The sequence below is a fragment of the Sus scrofa genome, chromosome 1 (genome assembly GCF_054392235.1).
Source record: "Sus scrofa isolate SSC_HxYL_T2T_F1_AM1 chromosome 1, Sscrofa_HxYL_maternal_Yorkshire_Landrace_v2.0, whole genome shotgun sequence".
In the NCBI taxonomy this organism is placed as follows: domain Eukaryota; kingdom Metazoa; phylum Chordata; class Mammalia; order Artiodactyla; family Suidae; genus Sus; species Sus scrofa.
Window position 1 is genome coordinate 4,751,789 of NC_139383.1, and position 23,948 is coordinate 4,775,736.

General features: G+C 39.1%; 1 protein-coding gene across 25 annotated transcripts in view; it reads right to left on the reverse strand.

Moving 5' to 3' along the window:
• Window positions 1-10,128: 10,128 nt before the first annotated feature.
• The window catches only part of QKI (QKI, KH domain containing RNA binding), a 151,206-nt gene continuing 137,386 nt past the window's right edge, over window positions 10,129-23,948 (reverse strand). For 3 of the 25 annotated variants that reach the window (XM_085011603.1, XM_021083682.2, XM_085011524.1), the window contains 3 exons: window positions 22,868-23,167; window positions 20,037-20,111; window positions 10,129-16,106 (listed from right to left, as the gene is read on the reverse strand). In XM_085011603.1, coding sequence (XP_084867729.1) covers window positions 16,090-16,106; window positions 20,037-20,111; window positions 22,868-23,167 — 392 coding nt within the window. In that variant the 3' untranslated portion in view covers window positions 10,129-16,089. Of the gene's footprint in view, window positions 16,107-16,659; window positions 22,160-22,853; window positions 23,168-23,948 lie in introns of those variants that run through there. The other 22 variants (XM_021083632.2, XM_085011545.1, XM_085011556.1 and 19 more) reach the window with 12 other exon arrangements.

Sequence of the window (23,948 nt, forward strand, 5' to 3'; positions counted from 1 at the left end):
TAGTCGTGAGCTCAGTCTTGTCCTGTTGGGAGGGGAGGAAGGGGCTGCTCTTGGGCCGGAGAAGAACAGCCCATTTCTTTCTATCCCCACCTGGGCTGTGGCTCGTGTCACTGGCATGACGGACCACACACACAACGTCGGGGGGAACACGGGTGACGCCTCAGGTCTTCAAGGCCGTGGTTTTCAAGGTCTGTTCCCAGGTCCCCTTGAGGCAGGTCTGTGACACACACAGAGCTTTGGCTGCTGACACGGGCAGCAGACGCGTGTTTAACCTCCAATCCCTCTGCAGCGGTACCTCCGAGGGCCACACAGCCCTCATGCCTTGCACGTGCGGGAAAGTCAGTTTATGGCAGGTAAGGGAGAAGATTCCAGTCGCTAGAAGGCACGCCCCGTGGGTGACAGGAGCCCAGGGGCCAGGCCTGGGGGCCTCCCGCCGCCTCGGAACCAGGAGCAGGCCACCGTCACGAAGAGAAGTGGAGGGCAGGTACGCCAGTTACGGTGCACGCCTCCCAGAGGGAAGCCCAAGGACCAGCTTTTCTCCCAAACCCCAGTTCCTGTTCCCAGGGCTTCCCGAGGGCTGAGGGTCCCGCCGCCTCCCCGCTGCGGATGCTCATCAGGCGCCTGGCGCTGACCCGGGCACTGCCGTCGGCCCTGGGCTTCCCCATCACCAGAAAGAGCTTAAAACTAGGTTATGTCCACTCTCCCAGTCCTGCTCCAAGTCTGTACCTTCCGAGGATGTGGCAGTGAAAGTCCGTCAAGGTTGACGGATTCCTGTTGTTAAAACAGTTGCAGAATTCCCTTCAGAAGCCCAGATAGTCATGTTTTAAGGCAAAACTTGCCAGGCACTTGTGTGGCGAGCGTTATTCTGTGTATTGTCTCAAATGTTAGCAGTGGGTGATTTTTTTAAGACTTTGTTATAGGGAATGAGGTGTTTGAACTCAGTCGTAATTGTTGCTGTCAATGATTTTTAGGTTAGATAAACAAGATTTTGTAGACCAGGCTCCATTCGATGTGGCATGGTGTTTTAATGGTAGCTGTTTCAGTTCGGCATGAATGGGCAGCTCTTGCGTTTGGAGGAGCCCACAGCCGATGTAAGAGCTTGTCCAGGGCACCAGGCCCAAGCAGCTGATGGTTTTCCCATGAAAGCGTTAGCATGGATGTCTCTCCAAGAAATGCATTGTCTCCGTCTACAGGACATTTCCCGCTCAAGCACCCTGCGGGTCGTGATGCCGAACCCTGTGACCCACCGAGAACGAGATTCTGTGGGAAGAGAGTCAGATCGTGCTAACTTCAAGGAAATGGAAATCTCACAGAATCACATGGTCCCCCCGAGTCAGAGTGCTCGGCGGGGGAGGGGCGGGGGTTGATCCTGAATCATTGAAACCAAGTGGAAGTTGTCAGTAAACAATTCCCACCTCTTCACAAGGAGATGTGTGGACCAGGGGTTCAGACAATTAGTTGATCTCGAGTATGTGACCATTCGGTGCAGGTCAAGGTGAGAATCAAGCTCGTTTTTATTATACTCAGACTTTGCTACGTCTGCGGTACGCTTTCCTCACCGTGTACAGTGGTATAAATTAATTTCCCGGGGTCGGATCTTGGTAGGATATTCTGCTGTGGCTCAAAGTAAGAGACCAGTGATTTATGCATAGAACTTAGAGACTGGATTCCAGGGAGACCAGAAATCCTGTCTTACAGATGACAGCTTACGTCTTGGTCGGAAAAATAAACAGATTACAACAATTTTTGGTGATAGGAAGCAGAGATAAATTTCACATAGTGAAATGTGACACTTGCAGTGTCCTAAGTAGAAGGTAATAGGTAAGTTGACAACTCTCCTTTTTTGGTTTGTTTTTTGGTCTTAGGGCCAAACCCACGGCATATGGAGGTTCCCAGGCTAGGGGCTGAATTGGAGCTGCAGCCACTGGCCTACAACTACAGCCACGGCAACGCCAGATCCGAGCCGTGTCTGTGGCTCACGGCAACCCTGGATCCTTAACCCACTGAGGAGCGAGGCCAGTGCGTCCTCATGGATGCACATTCGTTTCCACTGAGTCACGCGGGGAACTCCCCGATTCTGGTTTTCAAATTGTTTTCTCAACGCCTTTCAACTCGGGGCTCTCACATTTCACGTCACGTTGTTTCTTCCCGCAGGGGACCAGGCTCTGCTTTACCCCATCCCCCACCCTGGGTGTGAACGCATCTGAAATATTGTCCTCGCAGCCGGTGACTTCTGAACCTGTGTCTCGTGGTTCAGGCCACTGGTGGTTTCATCCGCTGCTCCCACTCCCCTGGTCCCTTACTTCCTAAGTGTACCGCAACTGGGTAATTTGGGTGCCCTGTTCTGGGGAGGCAACCTGACCCCCAGGGTTTGGGGGCAAAAGCCAGGCCTCCTGACACCCCGCTTTCTCCTCCTCCACCCCCCCCCCAGCTTTGTGGAGGAAGGTGGGGTGGTCTCTAGGATGGTGTCAGACAAGATGAAGAGAAATCTGCCAGTTGCGGAATAGTTTGGCCGAAAGCATAAAGTTGGAGGGACTCTGGGATAAGTGAGAGGCAGGCAGGAGGGTAGAGCTGCTGCTTCAGGAATCCAGACACGAGTGGACGGGGGCTCATCGGCAGGACCGGTCCCTCCGACGCCACTGTCGAGCGCCTCTCACGTGCCCAGCACGTTTGGGAAGTGGGAATAGGCTAGTGGCTTAAACCGTCCCAGTGTGGACCTGCTTCTCACTTGGCCCTTCTGCACTTAGATTCTGTACGTTGTCTGTCTTGGTGGAGTTCCATGAGACACGTGTTTGGAAAACGCGCATCTCTGGGTTCTGTTGTGCTTTTAGCAGATGCCACCTGAAAGGGTAAATAGATCGAAATGAGGGGCTTTCCTTCCCATGCAGATGGTTCTGTCCATGAACCCCCTGAGAAAACTGCGCTTTTACATTTGGATGGTTCTGCCCTGAAAGGTGCCCCTCCTCAGCACGTGGCAGGGGTTTGAAACAGCAGAAGAGTCCCCTCCTAGCTCTGTCACCCCTGTATGGGGACATAGGGGTATCATTTCTGGGTCTCTCGGTTTCCTCCTCTGTGAGCTGTGAGGTGTTTGTCTGCGCTTTTACTTCTCAGGGACTTTGATCAGTTTTTTTTTCTGGTTCTCATTTTTATTTGTAATGCTTGTTATAAAAGATGCTCAGCCACCTCTCAGGTAAGGGAACTGGAATCAACTGCTTTCCGGATCCCGCTGGTCCCTCAGGAACTTAGGTGTAGGTTTCAAGTGATGAACGAGGAGAGTCCTGCAGATCGGGACACGAGGAGGGAGCAGAGCCTGCTGCAGACGGAAGAGACGGCACAGTCTTGGCGCTGCCGGCATCGTCCACACTCAGGCTCAGGTGTGTTTGGATCCTGTGGTCACCACCTCCTCCCTGGCTCCAGGCCCTCACCGACATTCCCCGTCTCGGGGCCAAAGCCTGTCCCTTGCATTCACAGTTCTCTGGGCACAGCTTTGGCAACAGGGCATAGGGTGGCATGTATTCACTCAGCAAATATTTGTTGAGCACGTACGTTCCAATGACAATTAACTGCGGAGATAGAAACTGAAGGTAGGACCTCCTCAGGGCCCCAAGCGTGAAGACCCCTCTCGTGGGATGGATTGTCACTCATCTCTGAGGCTGCTTTCAAAGCACAGAGCCGGCGAAAGGACTAACAGTCCCAAGAAAGAATAACTTTATTCAAAAAGGATGTAGACCACTAAGATTAAATGCCAGGCTGCCGATGGTGGGTAAGATTCGCTTCTCAGACTAGGCCCATAGTAAGAGGATGAAAGGAGAAATGTTTAATTTCAGTGCTGTTACTACCATATCCCAGGGAGCAAGAGCGAGTTCAGAGCTGGTTAAGGGAGTTAGTGGTACTAGGGCCACGGCATCCTACCCGGCTGGGGCTGGGGCTGTCACACTAGGTCTTGGCTTTGGACCCCGATGGGAGCCCTAGCTAGATTCCCTAGACCTGAGCTGATGGTCTGAGCCTACGAAATGCCTTTCCCAACCTGGATGAGGTCCGACGGGATATTTCCCTGAAGACTGGACAGCTGAAATGAAGTGGCTGTTTAAAGATAATTTTGTGGAATGATAGTAAGATAGGCTCTAGGACATGGGTTACTTCTCATGTGACTGCCCCAGGGAGCAAGACTCTCTACTAGAATCTGGCCATCTTTCCCATAAACCTATGCTTTGCTCCCATCTTCAGAAGAAAGAATTGTAAATTTGCTACATGCTCTGCATAGAATTGGGGCTTGTAGCGCTCTTGTTCTGTAGGTTGGATAATTTTGATTATTCAGTGAATTTGTCTTCCCTCGTCCTAGGCTGTGAGCGGTTTAAAGCAAGAACTGTATCTTCCCTCTCTGTCTAACAGAGGACACAGGCATAGCATTCAGCATAATCATCTCAGCACATAAATACTTTTTGTTATGAGTAAAATGGCTTAGTAATTTGGAGTTCTTCTTTCACTTATATTTGTAGTTTAAATAAACAGCATGAATTCCAAATTGGATTTGTCTATTGAAACAATGTAATTGACCAGTCTCAAAATGCATATATACATATATATGTATATATACTATATCTCCTTAATCATCCTCCTCCTATTAAACTCTGAAAGAAAAATGATACAGCTACTTTGGAAGACAGTTTGGCAATTTATTACAAAACTCAGCATCCCCTTACCCTATGGTCCAGCAGTTGTGCTCTTCTGGCATTTACCCAAAGGAACTGAACAGTTATGTCCACACAAAAACCTGCACACAAATGCTGATAGAAGTTTTGTTCATGGAGTTCCCATCGTGGCTCAATGGTTAATGAATCCGACTAGGAACCGTGAGGTTGCGGGTTCGATCCCTGGCCTTGCTCAGTGGGTTGAGGATGTGGCGTTGCCGTGAGCTGTGGTGTGGGTCGCAGACGCGGCTCGGATCCCACGTTGCCACGGCTCTGGCGTAGGCTGGTGGCTACAGCTCCGATTCGACCCCTAGCCTGGGAACCTCCATATGCTGCGGGAGCAGCTCAAGAAATGGCAAAAAGACAAAAAAAAAAAAAAAAGTTTTATTCATAATTGCCAAAACATGGAAGCAACCAAGAAGTCCTTCAGTTACTTAAGGAATAAATGGTGGTACATTCAGACAATGGAATGTTATTCAGAGCTAAAAAAATGAGGCATCACATCACAAAAAGACCTGGAGGAACTCAGTGCATATTATAAGTGAAAGAAGCCAGTCTGACAAGGCTCGATACTGTAATCCAACTATAAGATGCTCTGGAAAAGGCAGAACAAGACAGTAAAAAATCAGTGGTTGCCAGGGTTGGGGTTGGGATGAACAGGCGGTGCACAGAGGACTTTTAAGGCAGTGAAAACACTCTTACGCTACCTCAGTGGTGGATACATGTCGTTACATGTTTGTCCAAACTCATAGTACAGTGTCAAGGGTGAGCTGCAGTGTAATCCACTTTGGTGATGGTGACGTCACTGTAGGTTTGTGGCTTGTAATAAACGTTCCCTATGGTGTGAGGTGTAGAAAGTGGGGGAGGCCACGCGCGGGGAAGGATTGGGGATGTAGGAAATCTCTGTACTGTCTGCTCAAGTTTGCTGTGAGCCTAAAACGCCCCTAAAAAGTAGTCTATTAAAAACAGAGCAAGAGGAGTTCCCACTGTGGCACAGCGGAAACGAATCCAACTAGTATCCATGAGGACGAAGGTTTGATCCCTCGCCTCCCACAGTGGGTGGGGATCCAGTGTTGCCATAAGCTGTGGTGTAGGTTGCAGGCATGGCCTGGATCCTGAGTTGCTGTGGCTTTGGTGTCGGCTGAGAGCTGTAGCTCCAATTCGACCCCTGGCCTGGGAACTTCCATGTGCCATGGGTTCAGCCCTAAAAGGCAAAAAAAAAAAAAAAAAAAAAAAAAAACAAAAACAAAAACTTTTGACAGAATTACTGGTGCTTTAAATTAATAACATAAAATGATCTCTTATTTATTTGTGATGTTCCCTATGATGGAAGGAACCGTGGAAAAATAACTGATCAAGCAACCTCAATGAAAATACTCGTCTCTGTAAACACACATATTCCAACTTCACTTGGTATGGTATAATGTAAATGTAAAATTGAAATCTTCATTTGGATATTGGATATGCAGTTTTCATCTTCCTTTCAACAAAGCGTGTAAACTCTTAAGGAGCAGCCTATATGGACACTTGGATATTTTCAGCAAAAGAAGTCCACAGTGCCACTGTGGAAAGCAAGCTTATATTGCTTTGAAAAACAAACAAAAAAACCACAATATAAACATGATACACTTATCTCTCTGGTTTTTAATGGGGCCTCACAAATATTTTATTTTTTTATTTTTTATTTTATTTTTTTGTCTTTTTTTGCTATTTCTTGGGCCGCTCCAGCAGCATATGGAGGTTCCCAGGCTAGGGGTCAAATCGGAGCTGTAGCCACCGGTCTGCGCCAGAGCCACAGCAACTCGGGATCTGAGCTGCGTCTGCAACCTACACCACAGCTCATGGCAACGCCGGATCGTTAACCCACTGAGCAAGGGCAGGGACCGAACCCGCAACCTCATGGTTCCTAGTCGGATTCGTTAACCACTGCGCCATGACGGGAACTCCCTCACAAATATTTTAAAGATTTCGTAGAACTGCTTTGTTTGAAGGGCATATCTTAAGAGTGGTAGGGGAAAAAAAAATAATGTTTTGTTTTAGAAAGAGGCTAAAAGCTATGGCTCATCACTGCTGTGGCTTGGGTTCCATCCTTGGCCCAGGAACTTCTGTAGGCTGTGGGTGCAGCTAAAAAAAGAGGGGGGGGGGGCTAAAAATTACTTGTGCAATAAATGCTGTCTTCTATTGAAACTTTCTTTCTTTGCTCTCTCCCCAGAGCACGTATTGAGGCTTCTGACGAATGAGAATAACAATAGTAAAATCTCCCAGGCTGGTCACTAAGGGAGCATTTTTGAAAGCACATTGCTACTCGAAGTGTGTGGGTTCCTCTTGGTTTCTGATTTTAAACTATCAATCTATTTTATTACCTGGCTTAATAGTATTTGGGTAACATAAGTTTGGGGCACAGCAGTTTAGTTGTAAAGCATTCCGCTCTGCAGAAATAGTTATTTTTGTTCACTGTATGTTACTGACTTTATTAGATCATGTACTGATGTTGCATCTAATCAACAGTATGTATCCAGTGCAGTTAACACTCCAAAGTTGACTGTGGCGCTAACGAGCCATCAGTGTGAGTAACGCAGAGTACAAGGCAGGTATGATTCCTGATGGCATCTTTTCTAGTGTCTTTAATATTTGTTTTTTAAAGCCATTGGTAAATGATTGGGTACTCCAACAGTGCTTTTCTAATGTAAAACCCAATGACTTTCCCCATTTCCTTTACTTTAATTTCATTTCAGCAAATCTACAGAGCCCCTACTCTTAAGAAATGTCCATCGATAATCTGATAGGTAGTAACTGAGACGGAAAAGGAGAGGCAAGAGTGCCTCCCGTGCATAAAGCCTCCATCCAGGCTGCTGAGTACCCTGGGCTAGATCCCCGGCTAGCAAGATACAGGCGCAGCGTGCATTGCTCTCATCACCTTTGGGCCAGCAGAATCACAAATGAAAAAATGCTTAAATGGGAGTTGGTGTGGTAACCTACTCCATTTTTCACGTTTGTATTGTTTAAATTTACATTTTTTTTTTTTTTTCTGTTTTTCCTTTCAGTTAGCTTTGCTCAGTGTGGTCTTGAAGGAAGCAGTGCATTTGAACTGAGGGGAAAGAGGGGTAAGGAAAGGCTGGGCTTCCCGACGCTTCTCTTGCTGACACTCACTCTTCCTGAGCAAAGTTCTCTGCGTATTTACTCCAGTGTGGAGTTGTGCAGAACAAACATATGTGTTCTAATAAGTTAAAAAGTTATAGCTCCTGGTGGGTACTTCTCTTCAGTTTTCGTTCAGATACAATCTATACTTTGACGCAGTACCTTTTCTTTGCTGTAAATTCTCTAGGATGGCGTTAAGTGTGGAGGTGGAGCATCTTTAGTAGAGGATAACAAGCAACTTAGAAGAATTGGGGTTAATGCCTCTCAGAAGCAGTCAAGGTATTTACAAGGCTTTCTTGGTATTTATTAGTACAGGAGTCTGTCCACATCAGTGATGCTTTCCTTGAAGAGTACAGAAATCTCTTTGTTTAGACTTATATAGAATTGAATGAAAATACAATCTATGCCCTTTGGAAGACAGAGAAGTAATAAACCACATTTTTTCTTATGCGTCTCCCCATGCCAGGATGCTCTTATTATAAGCACCAAGAGCAACAACAGATATTTAATTCATTTTAAAACCAACACTGAGACTTGGTGAAGACGGACTATCAGATGTGCTATCAAGCTTCCCCAGTTAATTTTTTTCTTTGACTTAAAAACCCATTTTCCTGCTGTCAGCACCCCCAAACTGATGCTTGAATAATAGTTTAGGGTGGGGCATTTGTACATTGGACTTGTTAATCTAGTTTTCTTCCCTAGTATACCAATTTAGACCTTAGCTTCTCAGAGTCTTAGCTTCAGTGTTTTCACATATAAAGTGCTTCACCCACTAACTTCAGGTGTTCCGTTTTCCCACCATCTAGAAATCTAGAATAAATTTAACCTTTGAACAGTTTTTCTATATTCTTTTACCTCAGTGAGAAAACTGTGGGCAAAAGCATCATTAATATAATTTAAAAGTATCCAAGGCAACTTTCCACGTGCACTATCAGTCTATTTTAATTTCATAGGCTAAATCACTTAGAAGAGCAGGTTTTAAAATTCACGTTTTGAGCAGAGCCAGGTACTTTTTTTCTTACCTTGATAGAAGTTTTAAGTTAAATGATTATAGAAGTTTATGTTAGTATCAACTCCAAACACTTCTGCAAGAAGATACTTGTGGGTTCATTTGCAAATGTTTTCTAGTATTTTACTTTTAATCACGTCCCCCTAATTTTTCTTAGTATTCCATTAAGTAAACTAGAGCACTCATTAAGAAAACAGGACCGCAGTAAAATTTTCATCCTAATTTTGAGATGCTGACACTGGAACTGCTCTGTATATAGTACATAGAAACAAGCACTTGTTTGATGGGCTCTTCTCTCTCTACATACGTCACAAAATAGTACTTAACTGGAGAGTGTAATTTTAATATACTTTTTCTGGAAAAACATGATTCCCAACTATCACTAATATTTTCTTTTAAATGTGGGTATTTTTTAAATGTTCAGTGAGCTTAACTGCTTTCTAACAAGACCACAAAGAGTCACATAAAGAGGTAGCAGATAATGATAAAAAATGACATTTTCCAGGAGGAAAAACGCTAAACCCCGTTTTACCATTTGAGAAGCTAGTTTGGTGTTTGGAGAGTCAAAACTACTGTTCTGTACCTGGAGAGGCCAGCACAGATGCCTGCAGGAACCAGAGAGGTGAGGAAAAAATTAAACTAAGATCGGAGTAAGGAAATCAAGAGTCCGGATGTGATACTGGGGGCAAAGCCCAAGTGGGGGGCACTCAGTTTAAAAAGGATAGTGTTCACTTTCAGCCGATGGTGTATGTAGGCTCCAGTTTTCTAGATAATTTGTTCTTTGAAGAAGTGCAGACTTTGTGAAGAGGTGTTTTAAAGCCTGCTATGAAGACTTTAAATGCTGGCAGGTAATTAAAGCAACCGCAACATGGTATATAGATAGGCCAAGCCAGACACCACCTGGGGGCTGCTGGTTTGTGCCCTGTGCTCTAGGTCCCACCTGTCAGCGGCTTTTAGAGGTCTGTGGAGAGGATACTGCCGAGGAAAATGAAGGTCCTAGTGAGTGATCAGAAAGGAGAAAAAGAAACGTGGGAGACTTTATAATAAACAAGGCCTGGGAAATTTAAGGTGCAAGGGAGTCCTAAAACTTGGAGGTCGAGGACCACAGTTTGGTCAGCACACCTGGGTGCACATCCAGCTGAGAAATGCGGTCGTGTGCCTGTTCACTGATCTCCTTTTCTCATCACTGAAATCGGGACGTGTTTTGATCAGCTTCTAGTGAAGTGAATTAGAGCTCCGGAAATGTCAGTCTTATGTTTTCTTTTAAATAGTGTTAAAAGCACCAGTAAATTAAAAATGAAATGTGCATTCTTTATTCTGACATTTACACACATGTGGCTTTTTCAGGGGAGGGGCAATAGGCAGCATTTTCAGCCACAGTTGCCTGGAAGAGGATGAAGCACATGCACTTTTTCCAGCTGGTTTATTGCACGTCATGTACAGTCGTACGTGGTTCTCCATTCACATATGATTTGGGGAGAGCTATTCCAACTTTTCTCTACATACACAATTTCCACGAGGAAAACTAAACGTTTTTATATACACTTCTACAATATAAGCCATAAAAGATGTATTTGGTAATCAAAATTTCTCAATAATAGCATTTTTTAAAGATATAATTTTTTACCCCGGGAGCTGTGTTTTTCCAATGTGGTATCTTTTCCCAAGAAGGGACAGCAAAATCATAAGCAATGAGACATCAACATTGTGTTGCTCTGTGCCGCACCTACCATCCACTTCTACTGTGAATTAATTCTTCTTCCTTCTCTCCCACCCCCTGCAATTAGTGCAGCGAAATACAGAAAGGAGAGTACTACGCCTAGGTGAACCAGTTTGATTCAGCATTGAGTACCAGGTATGTCTATAATTTTAACTCTTTTCATAGCAAAGGCATTTCAATTTAGATAATTATTAAAGAAACCACAGATAAAAAAAATCACACATGTACCATATGACTATTGCTAAATGTAGTCTACAAAATGAATTAATTTTTCCATTTTAAATAAAGGTATTAAATATGTGACAATGTTTAGAAATTACCTTATGTACTTAAGAAAGTTTGTAAGTCCAAAAAGTTTTGAGTAATTTTTGCTAATAGTGGATTATAATTTAGTAATACATTTTATTCTATTAAAAATCACTTGAAAATACAATAGCTGTTATCAAGAAATAATGATATCTTATTCCAAAATGCAAACAACCCCCGCTCCAAAAAAACAAAACTGGAGAAACCTTGGACTGTCATACATAAGTTATATAAGTGTTAGCTGGTAGACTCTGGATTTGGTAATGAGCAATTTAAATTAAACCTGCTTTTGGTGCACTAGAAAATTTAGATCCTTCGTATTTATACAGTATGTATTTGGAAAGCTTAACCTTCTATTTTGCGTAAACACGTGCACGTCTTGGCTTTAGGGTACTCCTACTGCCTCCACAAGGGTCGATGCGAGTATCTACTTTCATGCCACATTTCCCCAAACATTTTGCCTAAGAAAAAAATGCTTGACTACAGAGTGCATTAATTCCATCAACTTCTCAACTGAAAGCCTTAGTTTCAATTGCTTTGTCAAATACTAGTAGTATAAACAGTAAACTGATTCTTGTAACAATTTGGTGATTTCATGTTTAATACGATTAGAGCCTCCATAAAAAAGGGATTCGTAATGTTGTTTTCACCTTTTAAAAATAGACTTTTCCAACATAAAAGGTGGCAATATGATATAATTATACACAAGAGTACCCTGAACTGAAAATGAGATGAGACTGCATTCATAGGCTTCAGAAAATGTGGAGTAAATTGCATAGAAATTCCTCATCAATTTCAGTGACATGGTACCCTGATGACTTACGTATTAGCAGCGCGACAGACAGCTTCAGATTTTTACAGAAAAATATTAACTGTAACATTAACAGGCAATGTGAACCTTTAGAGATAGTATCATCTTAAAGCTCTTGCTACCTAACAATAACACATTGCCCCCTTCCCTAATGGAGAAACACTGTATTTGTTTGATCCAAAGAACCATCTCAGTTACGATTAAATTAGACGCTATCACTATTCTATGTATTTTATATATGTGTATGTACTATAAGAATTCTTTGACAGTCTGGTTAATAGCATATTGGTGTAGTTATGTTTTCTATAACATGTGACTCATTTCAGCCCCAATTTTTAAACTTTAAAATAAATAAAATGTAATTTACAAAAATAAGGCATTATTTACAAATGCAGAAATTCATCCTGAGAATTACTATCCAGGAGAACTATTTCACAGAAAAGGAAACTGCCAATGTCTGTGAAACAGAAATGCACCTCAAGAGTTAAGAAATTAAGGAACCGATAAGTGGAGGTCAGTTTACCTAGCTTGCAGCCAGGAAAAGCATGAAGATATTTAATGAATCTTCTTAAATTCACTTGCATGCCAACAATTAATGGTATGTAACTTTTCAAATGCCAGCATTCTTCTTTGTGTAATAATGTAGTTTTCTGATTGGTTGTATTTGGGGGGTGAGGAAGATGCTCAGTAATGCTGTCTGCTGTCTTGTGAGGGGGACACGAGGAAAGGTGGGTGTGTCATCCTCATGGACAGCTTGCTTTGGACTGTCCTGAGACAAGAGCCACTCCACCCTTGCCTTGACCTATGTTTAGCCCCCACCCCCCCGCCCAACAGGAACAGCTGGCTAAAACAGTTCAAAACTTTTTAAGGAAAAACATCCAATTAAAACACAAATCTGAATAAAGGTAAAACCTCAACAGATTCTTTGATTTATAATGTGAGCATAAAATTATCTACTTAACAGAAATTTCGAAAAATGGTTCAACAAAGAATCAAACTGGTTTTTCGGGCATATCATTACAATGAATCCCTTTATACTCTTTATGCTGTGAGCAGAGAGTGATTATTTTGGAGAAGGAGAAATAAGAAAGTGTGGAATTAGTAATGCAGAGGTTGAAAGCCAAGTGGCAAGACCAGAATAGTGCCTCAAACCAACACTACTTTGTTCCCGTCTCTCCTGGCACCTACCCCCCAAGGTAAAAGGCCATTTTAACAGTAGTGTGCGGAATTGTCAGCTGACAAACAACATAAAAACAAGTCACGCTATGTTATCTGTGGTCACGTTCTTCAGGGTTAGTCCAGTAATTCAAGACTTTACATTCTTTTGTCTTTATTTGTTTATTTTAATTAAACACGTAAAGGTTAATAAACAGACATAGTCCGGAGTTAGTAGGTTGGTATTATAACATTTATTAAAATAATGCTATGGGTTAATAGAAACAGCAAAGAACCAAAGAATTAAAATGCAAGCTATGTAAAATCCCAACTAAAACCCAAAAGTGTCTAATGTACTCATTCATTAGCTAACTAAAAGCCCAAGAAAGACAAGACACCCAATATAATAAAGTACTGCAAAACAATTGGCAATTTTCAGTTATCAAAATTGTGGATTTTGCATCTTGTATCCTTTTCTCAATCAAGAAAAAAATTCTTTTTGAATGTTATATAACATACATATAAAACAAGATAGAAAAATACATTATAAACTTGTAACAATGGCTGTAAATACATTATCTTACATGTTTCTCATAGGCAATAGGTTGGTTATGGTACATACATAGCATGAAACTACTAAGATAATAAAGAATAGACAAAAATACATGTCAGCTGTACGGTAACATACAAGCGACACTCCCATCTACCCGCGCTAAAAAATTACATAATACTGTCAGAAAAAAAGTCTTAAAAACTACGTATTTTAATAAGAAATAAATTCAATAAAGTATGATAATACTGAGAACCAAGGCATTCAGAGATTTCAAAAGTCATGCTTTTTTTTCAGTTGATCCAAAATTTTGTCAACTAAGTTTTCAAAAGTTTGTTCAGAGCCAACATTACTCATAAATGTCACACATTTATTTCATACATTTACTTTCTTCCCCATAAAAGACCTTTGATAAACATCTAAAATGTCCAGGTATAACATAGCTGAGATGAAACTGGATCAAATACTGGTATCTTTTTTAAACTACCACCTCAAGTGTTTTGAGTGTCGCAAATTTATTCAACCAACCAAAGTAAAAATCAAAATGGCACAGCATATATTGTAAATAAATCAAAACAACTGTATATGTAACAGAAAGACAAAGCAGTGGCGCATTAAACCAAAGCTAGCTGAATACGAAACAATGAATGTCTATTGCATAGTAAATAAACTGAAAACGATTTCCGAGTGAGACAAGATGATGAAGAGGTCACCGTGAAGGTGCTTACTGAGCTTACTGCTGACCTTTGTGAAGCTGTGAAGGTGTTAAGAGGGAGGAGCTGATGAGCTGGGGATCCACTGCCCCTTGCTATTTGCCACATCTGGTACTGAGCAGTTAATGACCACTTGAGAGTTAGATGGAAGTTTTGTGCACACATCACTTCAACTACAAAACTAACTGAACTCCAAAGAAATTGGAAGTTTAAAAATCACATGTAGTTGAGTATATTTACATGCACAATGATGCTAGTCTTTCACATTCTTTTAAAGTCAAGGGGGGGGTGTGGTGGGGGGGTGGCTTAGGTCGCTAAAAACATTTGTTTTCCAGAATGAAAATCACAAATATTCAATTCGTGAAAAAGATCACTATAGGTATACTATTACTGCCAATTTATAAGAAAAAAATCCAGCAAACCCACACCCCCCTTGAATAAAACAGAAGCCCTAATTTTGTCTGTAAACTGATGTTCAGATCATACATAATTTTTATGTCAGAATTCTTTGGGCTAACATTAAATACTGAAATAATCAAAAGCAATTATGATTTTAAAAGAATATTTTAAAACTTGTTGGGCATTACAAAAGAAGTTATCGAGTTTTTTCACAGTATCAGATTTGGCAAATTTATATCAAGGTAACGTGGCAAAAATCATATAATTCAAACCATCAACTCATTTGTCTCCCCTCTTATCTTCTTTCACATACTGGGCGACTGAGTAACATGCATTAACTTGTATTCTGAGGGAGGAGCTGATCTTACAAACACTTGACTAAATGACCATGAAGGAAAATAAGGCACTTTCTTTTCTTTAGACTTATTCCAATACTTAAAAAATAAAAAAGAAAGACAAAAAGGCTCTTTTGGTCTTTTGTTTCTTGACAACCACCAGAAAAAATCATTTAATGAAATAAAGGGTTTCTTTGTTCTTTTTCTTTTTTTTTTTTATAACACTTGAAAGTATAAAATGCTACATTTCCAAAAATATATATATTTTTTCTGCACCAGCACCCTTGTATAGTAAAAGTATCTACTTTTTGTTCATTTGTTTCAATGCACTACACTTTATCTACAATTTCATTACATGTATACAGCAAATAGGCAAGCATGGCTTTTACATCCTTAATGATTTTTTTCTATACAGGGAGGTTTAAAAAAAATATTTGAACAGTTTGCCCAGTAATGTGACACATAATGCATGTACCTTGTTCTCGTATATTTTTTAAAGGAGGTGTAAAATAAAGGTTCAGTAATTTTAACTCAGATATTTATTATTTTAAAAATAGTGTTGCAGTTCTGTTCTTTGCATTACTTTTCAAAATTCCTTGTTAAGTTTTTCTCTCATGGCACACTTCTAATACTTCAAATTTTGGCAGGCAATATAAAAAAGGCTGCAACTTCTGCCCTTTGAGGGCACTGTAGTGACTAAACAGCATATCAAATTTTGAATACTTTTTGAAATCACTTCACCAATGACATCCCTGACCAAAGGTTCATGCATGATGTATCATCACACAGTACATTCAGAGAGCTTTGACTCGCTATGAGAAGAAAGATTCCTAGAAGTCTCTCACAGTAACTGCCTCTGTCATTGAGTAGTTAAGGGCCATCTGTCTCCCCTTCTGAAGTGAGGCCTTCTTACCGTTCGCTTAGGGTGGGACATTAAAAGATGATCAGTGCTGTGGGATGAATTGGGCCTTATTGCTTTACTACTATTCAGTGCAGGTTCTAGAACCACTTTCACCCAAACAGAAAAGGAAAAAAACAAAACAAAAAAAAAAAAACAAAACAAAAAAAACAAACAAAAGCTGAGTTGGAGGACAACAATTTCTTTGTCTTTTGTTTGGTTAGATGGTAAGACGAACGGACAAGTGCCTCAGCTCGCTGCACTGACGACAGGCAAGCAAAGGCGATTACCAGTTAACTGATCAGCAGGCAGGCATGGTCAGGTCATCATTGGGTGAAGAGTTCAGAGGTCAGAAGGTCATAGGTTAGTTGCCGGTGGCGGCTGGGTGGTTAGGAACAAAAAACAAAACAAAAAAAAAAAAAAGAAAAGAAAAGATAGAGAAGAGATTAGTTTCAGCTAGTGACGGCTTAATGACAACATGAAAAACTAATCACAACTAATAAAAAAAAGCATGTTTAATTCTGACAAACTGATTGACACCATCTACAGAATACAATAAAAATCATGACAATTTTATATCATGATTTGAACAAATGAAGGAAAGCCCACTCCCACAAAAAAAAAAAAAAAAACTGTTAACGAGAAAAAATAGAAATAAAATAACAACTAACAACTAATAGTTAGTAGCAGTCAATGAAGGAAATTGGAAAACAACAACAATGAATAGGTTTGGTATACAGAATTTTGAAACAGTCAGTGCAGTTATCAGTATCTGACTGCTATTAAGCATTAGTATTCTCTCAGATGCAAGCATTAAAGCAACTATTAATGATGGATGTGATTATTAATAACTGATGATTAACAGAAATGAATCTAGAGAAATTTAAATTTCTATGAATAATTTGGTTCAACATAAACTCTGGGCCAAACAAGGTTTCTTTTGTTCAATAAATGTTTATTGCTTTTTCAATTATTCTATTTACAAACAACAGGGAATTTCTTGGCCTCATGATACAAAGCAATACTAAACTGTAGTCTAGCAGTGTAGGCAACATCATGGGAACCAGAAAAAGGCCAGGCCTTCTGCACTAGCCAAGACTTTCCAGTTGAAAATACTATTTTACACATATAGAACACTTATAAAATGCACTTGCATGTAAACACTGTAAAATCCTGCCATTTAAAATTCTATACTCAAAAAGCTCTAAGTACATCAAAAAATAGAAGAAATTTCTAATTGATACCAATAAGCCATTTTAAAACTACAAACAGCTTTCTTTATTCAATTTCAAAGCTAATACTCTGCAAATACAATAAAATCTGACATTTCATATACATTCCTGCTTTATATTTTATATTTTAAAAGAAGCCACCTGTAAATACTATTTTCTTTTGCAAAATAACAAACAGAAAAAAAAATCTTTTTTTAAAATTACAGTAAAACATAAAAGTAGTTCTCAAGTGGAAAAGTTATCGTTCCCAATATCCTTGAGTTGTTCCTTCCTTAATCAACCTCTGTCTCATTCTGCTTCACCAAACTTGGTCCACTTAACAGTAGTATGATTTTTTAAGACTCATTCAACAGCTTAATTATTTCTACTATATTCTGAGGTTTGATAGAATTTTCTGTACTGTTGCCACTGTGACTAAGGCAGAGGAGATATGAATGAAAAGATATTCAGTGCAAAGGTAGATTCCATGCCACTTCACAAATCAAAACCCAGTGGGTGAAACGTTTCGAGTTTAAACGACCTATAGAATGGGCTGGCTTACCTTCATACAGCAAAAATGCTTTCTATAGTCTATCATTTAGGACAGCTTATAAATACTACAAAAATACTGCATCTTCAGTGGGACCAAATCTTCCCTGAATTTCTTAAAAATAAGTGGAATTTTATTTAAAATAAAACTGCTATTCCAAAATCAAAAAAGAAAATAAATATTTAACATGATGTAGTCATCCACTTCATAGGTACTCCAGAAATATAGCATCTTAAAGCATTTTTGAAATTACTTAAAATTTTGATTAAAATTGTATTAAGTTTCTTATACAAATATGTAAATGATGGTTTTTGTAAAATCATTGTTTAGAAAAATGCTGATTTTTTTTTGAGAGTGGAATATATAAACAAAGCAAACTACCATTTATATATATATACCAGTAAACCGAGAATATTTCCTCTGCCAAGTCCTGGCCTCCTACAGTACACACAGGTGTGTCAACCGTGCAAAATCACTTATGGTTCATTACAACTAAAAAGTCAGTTGGTCTTTTATAGGTTTCAAATTCAGTTTTGAAATATGTGTAGAGATGGGTTTACTTTTAGTAAAGAACTAGGTATCTGTCAACCACGCAGAACTCTAAATGCTCATATTGAATTACATGGTTATATATCCAAGGGCTGAGTTTTCTTGCATTAAACGAATGCTTATATTAATCTTCCCTTCAAAAGATTAAAAAATAATAATTAAAAAACCTCAAAAATAGAGAAAACAGTAGTATCATAAAATAATTTAAGTGAAGGATTTCAGACATCTCCCTTAGACCCAATGAGTGCATACAGTGATAGAACAGCAGTACACGAGTATTCTGTTATTTAAAAAAAAAAAAAAAAAAAAAAAAAGTAGCATTTCGGTTTGCTGACATTGCATTCTGAATAAAAACTGACAGGACTAATCAAAACACATATAACTACACAAGAGCCACACATGGAATGTGCTATCATTTCCAAATACAGCAAAATCTTCCTATCTCAAGGCACTGGAGTATTGAGCAGACCAATACTTACTGTGTTAAAACAACATTAGAGGAAATTTCTTAAAAGGGGCACCCAGGGAAAGAGGAACAGACTACTTTAACATACTCTTTAGAACTGTTTCAGACATGAACAATGTAGGGAAAAAAAGGCATCAAATTGTTCATGGGATTATTTAGTTTCCTTAATCAAAAGTTGCTTAAAAACAAATTTATTTTTTTAAATTTCTCCCTTCACCAGGAGACTTTTTCTGATGCAAGAAGGATGGTGTGCATGCTTGTGCATGACACACTTGTAAGGTATATTATCTTCATAGATCAAAATTGAGCTTGGGGGTCTGTTTCCTGAATCATCACAAGTAATATATGTTATTAGGTTGCAGTTGTCAAATTCTTTATGTATGAAGCCAAATAAATACCATTGTGTTTGGAAAGGTATTTTATCCTGATGTGGACGATAGCTGTGTCCAATATTTATCATGCGCATTCAAGGTGAAACAGGTAGGTCTTTCATAATTTCATAGAAAATATAGGACTAGAGTGTAAATACATCACTTTCCCCCACTAATATTAGATACACACTTTGATCAAGTTAACTAGTAGGTAATAAATGTGCCATAACAGAAGCTTATTAAAAAATCCTTTCTATCTTGCTCTGGATTCCTTTCTTATAAAGACAAGCTTAGAAAACAATGTCAATAAACCGAAACCATCACTCCTCAATAAACATAAATAACTTTATAAAAGGGTCCAAGGGCATATATAGAACAAAAATTACAAATGGTGAAAAGGAGAAAAATGAAGACTTATTTTCCAGTCACAGGCTAGTCAAAAAGGATTTTCAAACAGCTGGATTCATGTCACCACAGAACTTGAAGAGACAGTTTACCTTCAGTTAATATATTTTAGCAGCAAATGACAAAAATCAAAGGATCCATTTTGGTAAGAAAATCTAAGGGAATTGATTTTTCTGATTTAAAAAAAAAACATCCAACTGAATTAAAGATACCTTCACAGTCCTTACTCTGTTGTTATTTCAGCTAAGTACTTGACATGTATATCCTCATGTGTATAAAGTGGTTCAAGTGTTTTACTAGAAAGGAAAATGGAAACTAAATCTTCAGTTTTCTCCAAAAGGACATAGGAGGCATATATTTCTTTACTTCTCTCATTAAAGCACCATCCTCTTAGTTCATTTTGCAAAACCAACCCCAAATTTCAGAACAATTAAAAGGTAAATTTTAGCCAAAATTATTATTGAAAAATAACTAAGGCAACATCAAAATTGAATAGCTCCCCAAATGGACTAATTTATATTTTAGTAGAAATAAATCATTGTACATACTAATATAGAATAAGTTAAAAGATGGAGGGAAAAAAAAACCACACCCCCAAATCCCAACCCTTAAATCTGTCAATTATTACAAATTAATTTAGAAAAGGTTAAGAAATGGTGTGCAGGTAAGCAGTAATATTTTTCCGTCAGGTGTGGTGTTGCAAATTTTATGGACACCCAAAGCATTTCTCATAAACAAGAACTGCAGAACTAAACTAACCTCGGTCTGCGGTCACAATCCTTTGGTAAGGATGGACACGCATATCGTGCCTTCGAACTTTAGTAGCCACCGCACCTAGTTAAATTGCAATTACCAAGACAAAGTTAGAAAACATTCACAAGGGAAAAGAAAACAAACATTAACAGTAGGTTTATCAAAATGGATTTCAAATGTTCATTTACTACAAAAGTTTTGTTTTAGGAAACACGTTAAGGCACAGTAGTTTTAAAATTAACCATAATATGTTGCGTATATATGCATCTATTAATATTGCATTCATTTCAAACATCTTGGCCTTAACCTATTTTATCCATTCATTTACAATCCCAAGTTACAGATTTCATGAACTCTATTAGATCCAAACATAGTCAAGCTTTACTAGTCACATATTCACTGAAGTGCCTTTCTTGCAGCAGGACTAATTAAATAATGCCATGTTTAATACTGATAATTATTTGCTAACCTTAAGACCACTTCCAGAGTTTATCACTTAAAAAGGTTTAAAAGCAATTCTTAAAGCCTACAGATTGTGGTTCTAAACTTTGAGTCACTAAGTATGAACTGCAATGAATTAGGTGATTAGTAAAGCAAACAGTATAGTACACTTAGCAGTCAGTACACTACTATACACTCCTTTATAAATTACCACTACTTGGGAGATTACTGACTAAACCAATTAATACCAGACTTTTGCTTTCTATCAGTGTGCAAAAAAGTGCAAGTAAGTCACTGACTGCTAGGCTAAGCTTCCCTCCCACCCCCCCGGAGGCTGCTGAGACTAAGCATTTGTTAAATTCAGATCTGATGAGGGTTCAGTTAAGACCGTTCTTGAATTCTTAGCCTTTCGTTGGGAAAGCCATACCTAAAGATAAAAGGAAGGGAATTAAAAATTAGTCATCAATGAAGATTTGATGCTAATATCAATCTCCTCACTACCACCAACACACATGTCTGCATCTGTTTTGAAGGGCACTGCTTATTTTAAAATAATATGATGTAAGACTTCATATACAGCATGCATGTTATCTGTGTGCAAATTTATTATAATGTAGCAATTTGAAATAATTTTCTCAGTTCTCCAACTGGTCAATATCATGTTTTACTGCTTAGGTGGCAAAGCGAGTAATAAAACTGACAATGGAATTTTGTCATTTAGTACTCATTATTATTCATCTTATGAATGCCAATTAGGTATCTGTATATTTTGCTTTTAATTTTGTCAGTCTAACAAGTATTATAAATAAAAATTTTCCGACACAACAAACACCACATTGCTTTAAAAATGAGAAACAAAATTTTACTGCAGTGCCTCTTGCTGTTTCTAAGCAGTAAACTGGTCCATCACCCCTTTTTCATTTCAGATAGACTAATCTTATGTAAGTATAATTCCATGAGGCAAAATCAGTGAGATCTTGCATTGAGTGCTGGAACAGCAGCTGGTGGCTATGAGTGCCAGCCCTGCAGGAAGCAACAGTCAAACTCCTCGAACAGACGCTGTGCGTGCAGCAGAGAGGAGCTCGGAGGGAAAGGAGCAGGCATGGGGCCACAGGACAAGAGTTAACAGAAAGGAAAACGTAAACGGGTTACAGGTTACATGTTATTTTAAAAATGCTTCAAGAAATGTGCAACAGAAACAAGCCCTCATAAACAGTTCTAAAGTATAATTCTGACCTACAATACTTTATACAATGATTTAGCGAGAAACGGAAAACATGTACAGTAAAATGTATTTGCTCATGAAACAGAAGGCACCTGAGTGCATGCACACACACAGATAACATACAGAGCATTGTGGCTTTCTTTAATTGAACAACGAATTTTCAAGTTTAAATCTTAGTGTCCGGGTTCATTAAAGACTTTCAAATTTTTATAAATCAGTATTAATGCTGGAAAAAAAAACCTTGAAAGATCGAAGTCCTAAAAGTCAACAGCATGCACGCAGCACCAAGGTCATACACAATTCAAGAAAAAAGAATTCAAATTTTGTCTGGTAAAACAAGGGCAGCCCGGGAACAGTCTGTCCCACATGGACGGGTCGCGTTAGCACAGCTGCTGTACTCTAGTCCTTCATCCAGCAAGTCAATGGGCTGAAATATCAGGCATGACTGGCATTTCAATCCACTCTATAAAAAAAAGGCATCAGTAATGTCTTTTTCAAGCACACCACTTTTTGTTCATGTAAAACCGAGCGTTTATAGTATGATCTTAATTTTTGCCTCAAATGTGTACTTATCAATTCCATACTGCATTATTAAAATTAAGATGATCTCTTACGTTTAATATTAACAAGGACTTCAAAAGAGAAAAACTGAAAAAAACATGAAGAACGCAACTATTCACCTGATCCCTTTCATATTTAAAGTGATCACAAATATAAGAAAACCACACATAGTAATATCAGTTTTAAAAAGATCTTAAAGCACTTTCACATAGAAATTTAAAATTTAGCCAACAATTAAATACGTCTCTGAGCCAAAGGAACCTAAAAACTCTGGGTGCTGAAGCTGATGATGGGGATAGGCTGAGGTAGGATCTAAAACTCAGAACAACCCGAGTGATGTCAAATATGAAACGTACTCTCTGTTTAAAATGTTTAGTAAATTTAACCCATCCCAGTGAATTTCAGTTACCAAAGTCAATCTAAATAAATCTAAGGTACAATTATTTTAAGGGAGAACTCTTACAAAGAGGCTGAAATAAAATAAAATTTGGTTTACAGTTTTTCCCAATGGAAACTTGTCTTGCCTCTCTGAAATGGATGCAATCGTTTCAAGTCTGGGGCAGCAAAAGTCATGAAGAAAAATGTTCACCACATACGGAGAAGAACTTACCTAATACACCGCTAGGTTCAATAGGGTACTCAAGGATTGATGTAGCTGGTGCCAACGTGTAGGGGTATTCATAGGGTGTGTAGATTAAACCAGCTTCGGGCCCTGGAGGAACTATTGCAGCAGTTGGGTGAGGAGTTCCGTTTGGCATGACAGCGGTCTGTATCTGTCTGATCAAAGGCATTATGGTAGGGCCAGCTGGCGTAGGAGTGCGCAGGGCAGCTGGTGGGAGAACAGGCGCAGGCCCAGTAATAATCCTTGGAGCAGCCTGGGCTGTTGCTGCAAGAGAAAAGGCAAGGGCTGCTACAGTAAGCAAAGAAATTTAGAAGGAAGTACAGAGATAGCAGTGTAAAATATGAAAAATGAGAGGGAAGTAGGAAAAAGAAAAGAAAAAGCAGAAAAGAAGAAAAATAAAAGGAAATCATTAGTACATGCACTGATCACACAAAAATGCCAAAGCATACCAATCAAATGCAAACAGCTTCCCCTTTCCCAATGTGATTAAGAATAAATGTGCAAAAATTAAAAAGCCACTGGGGGAAAAAAAGAATGAGACCATTAAAACAGGTTATATTTAATTCATGTATTTGATATATCTATGCTTTTAAGATCTCATGAGACTAAAGGTGCATGCAGAAGCACAAGAAAACACCTGCATTAAAAGATGTTAAAAAATACTTTGTAATTGGAGTCCACAGAAATACAGTTTTTTGATACATTTCTAAAGGGTAGCTTCAGTTTCAAATTAAGGAAAGAATAAATTTCATTGTATCAAGTTAGTCAAGTAACCAACAGTTACTAATTTCCTGTATCTGTAGGAAGTCCCTTCACAGGAAAAAATACAAAAATGCTGCACTCCCAAACACATGATTGTTAATGATATACTCATTTTTGTGAGTAAATTAATGACAACCATTTGCAAAAGTGACCTCTTCTAAACCCACTAGGTTGCCTACATTTTGTAGAGTTGGCTATGCCTTTAAAATTCTATTTCTTAAAAAAAAAAAAAAGAAAAAAAATTAAATGCTATCATACTCATATGAATGCTATGTAAAACTTAGATTGCCTCAAAATATAAATTTCA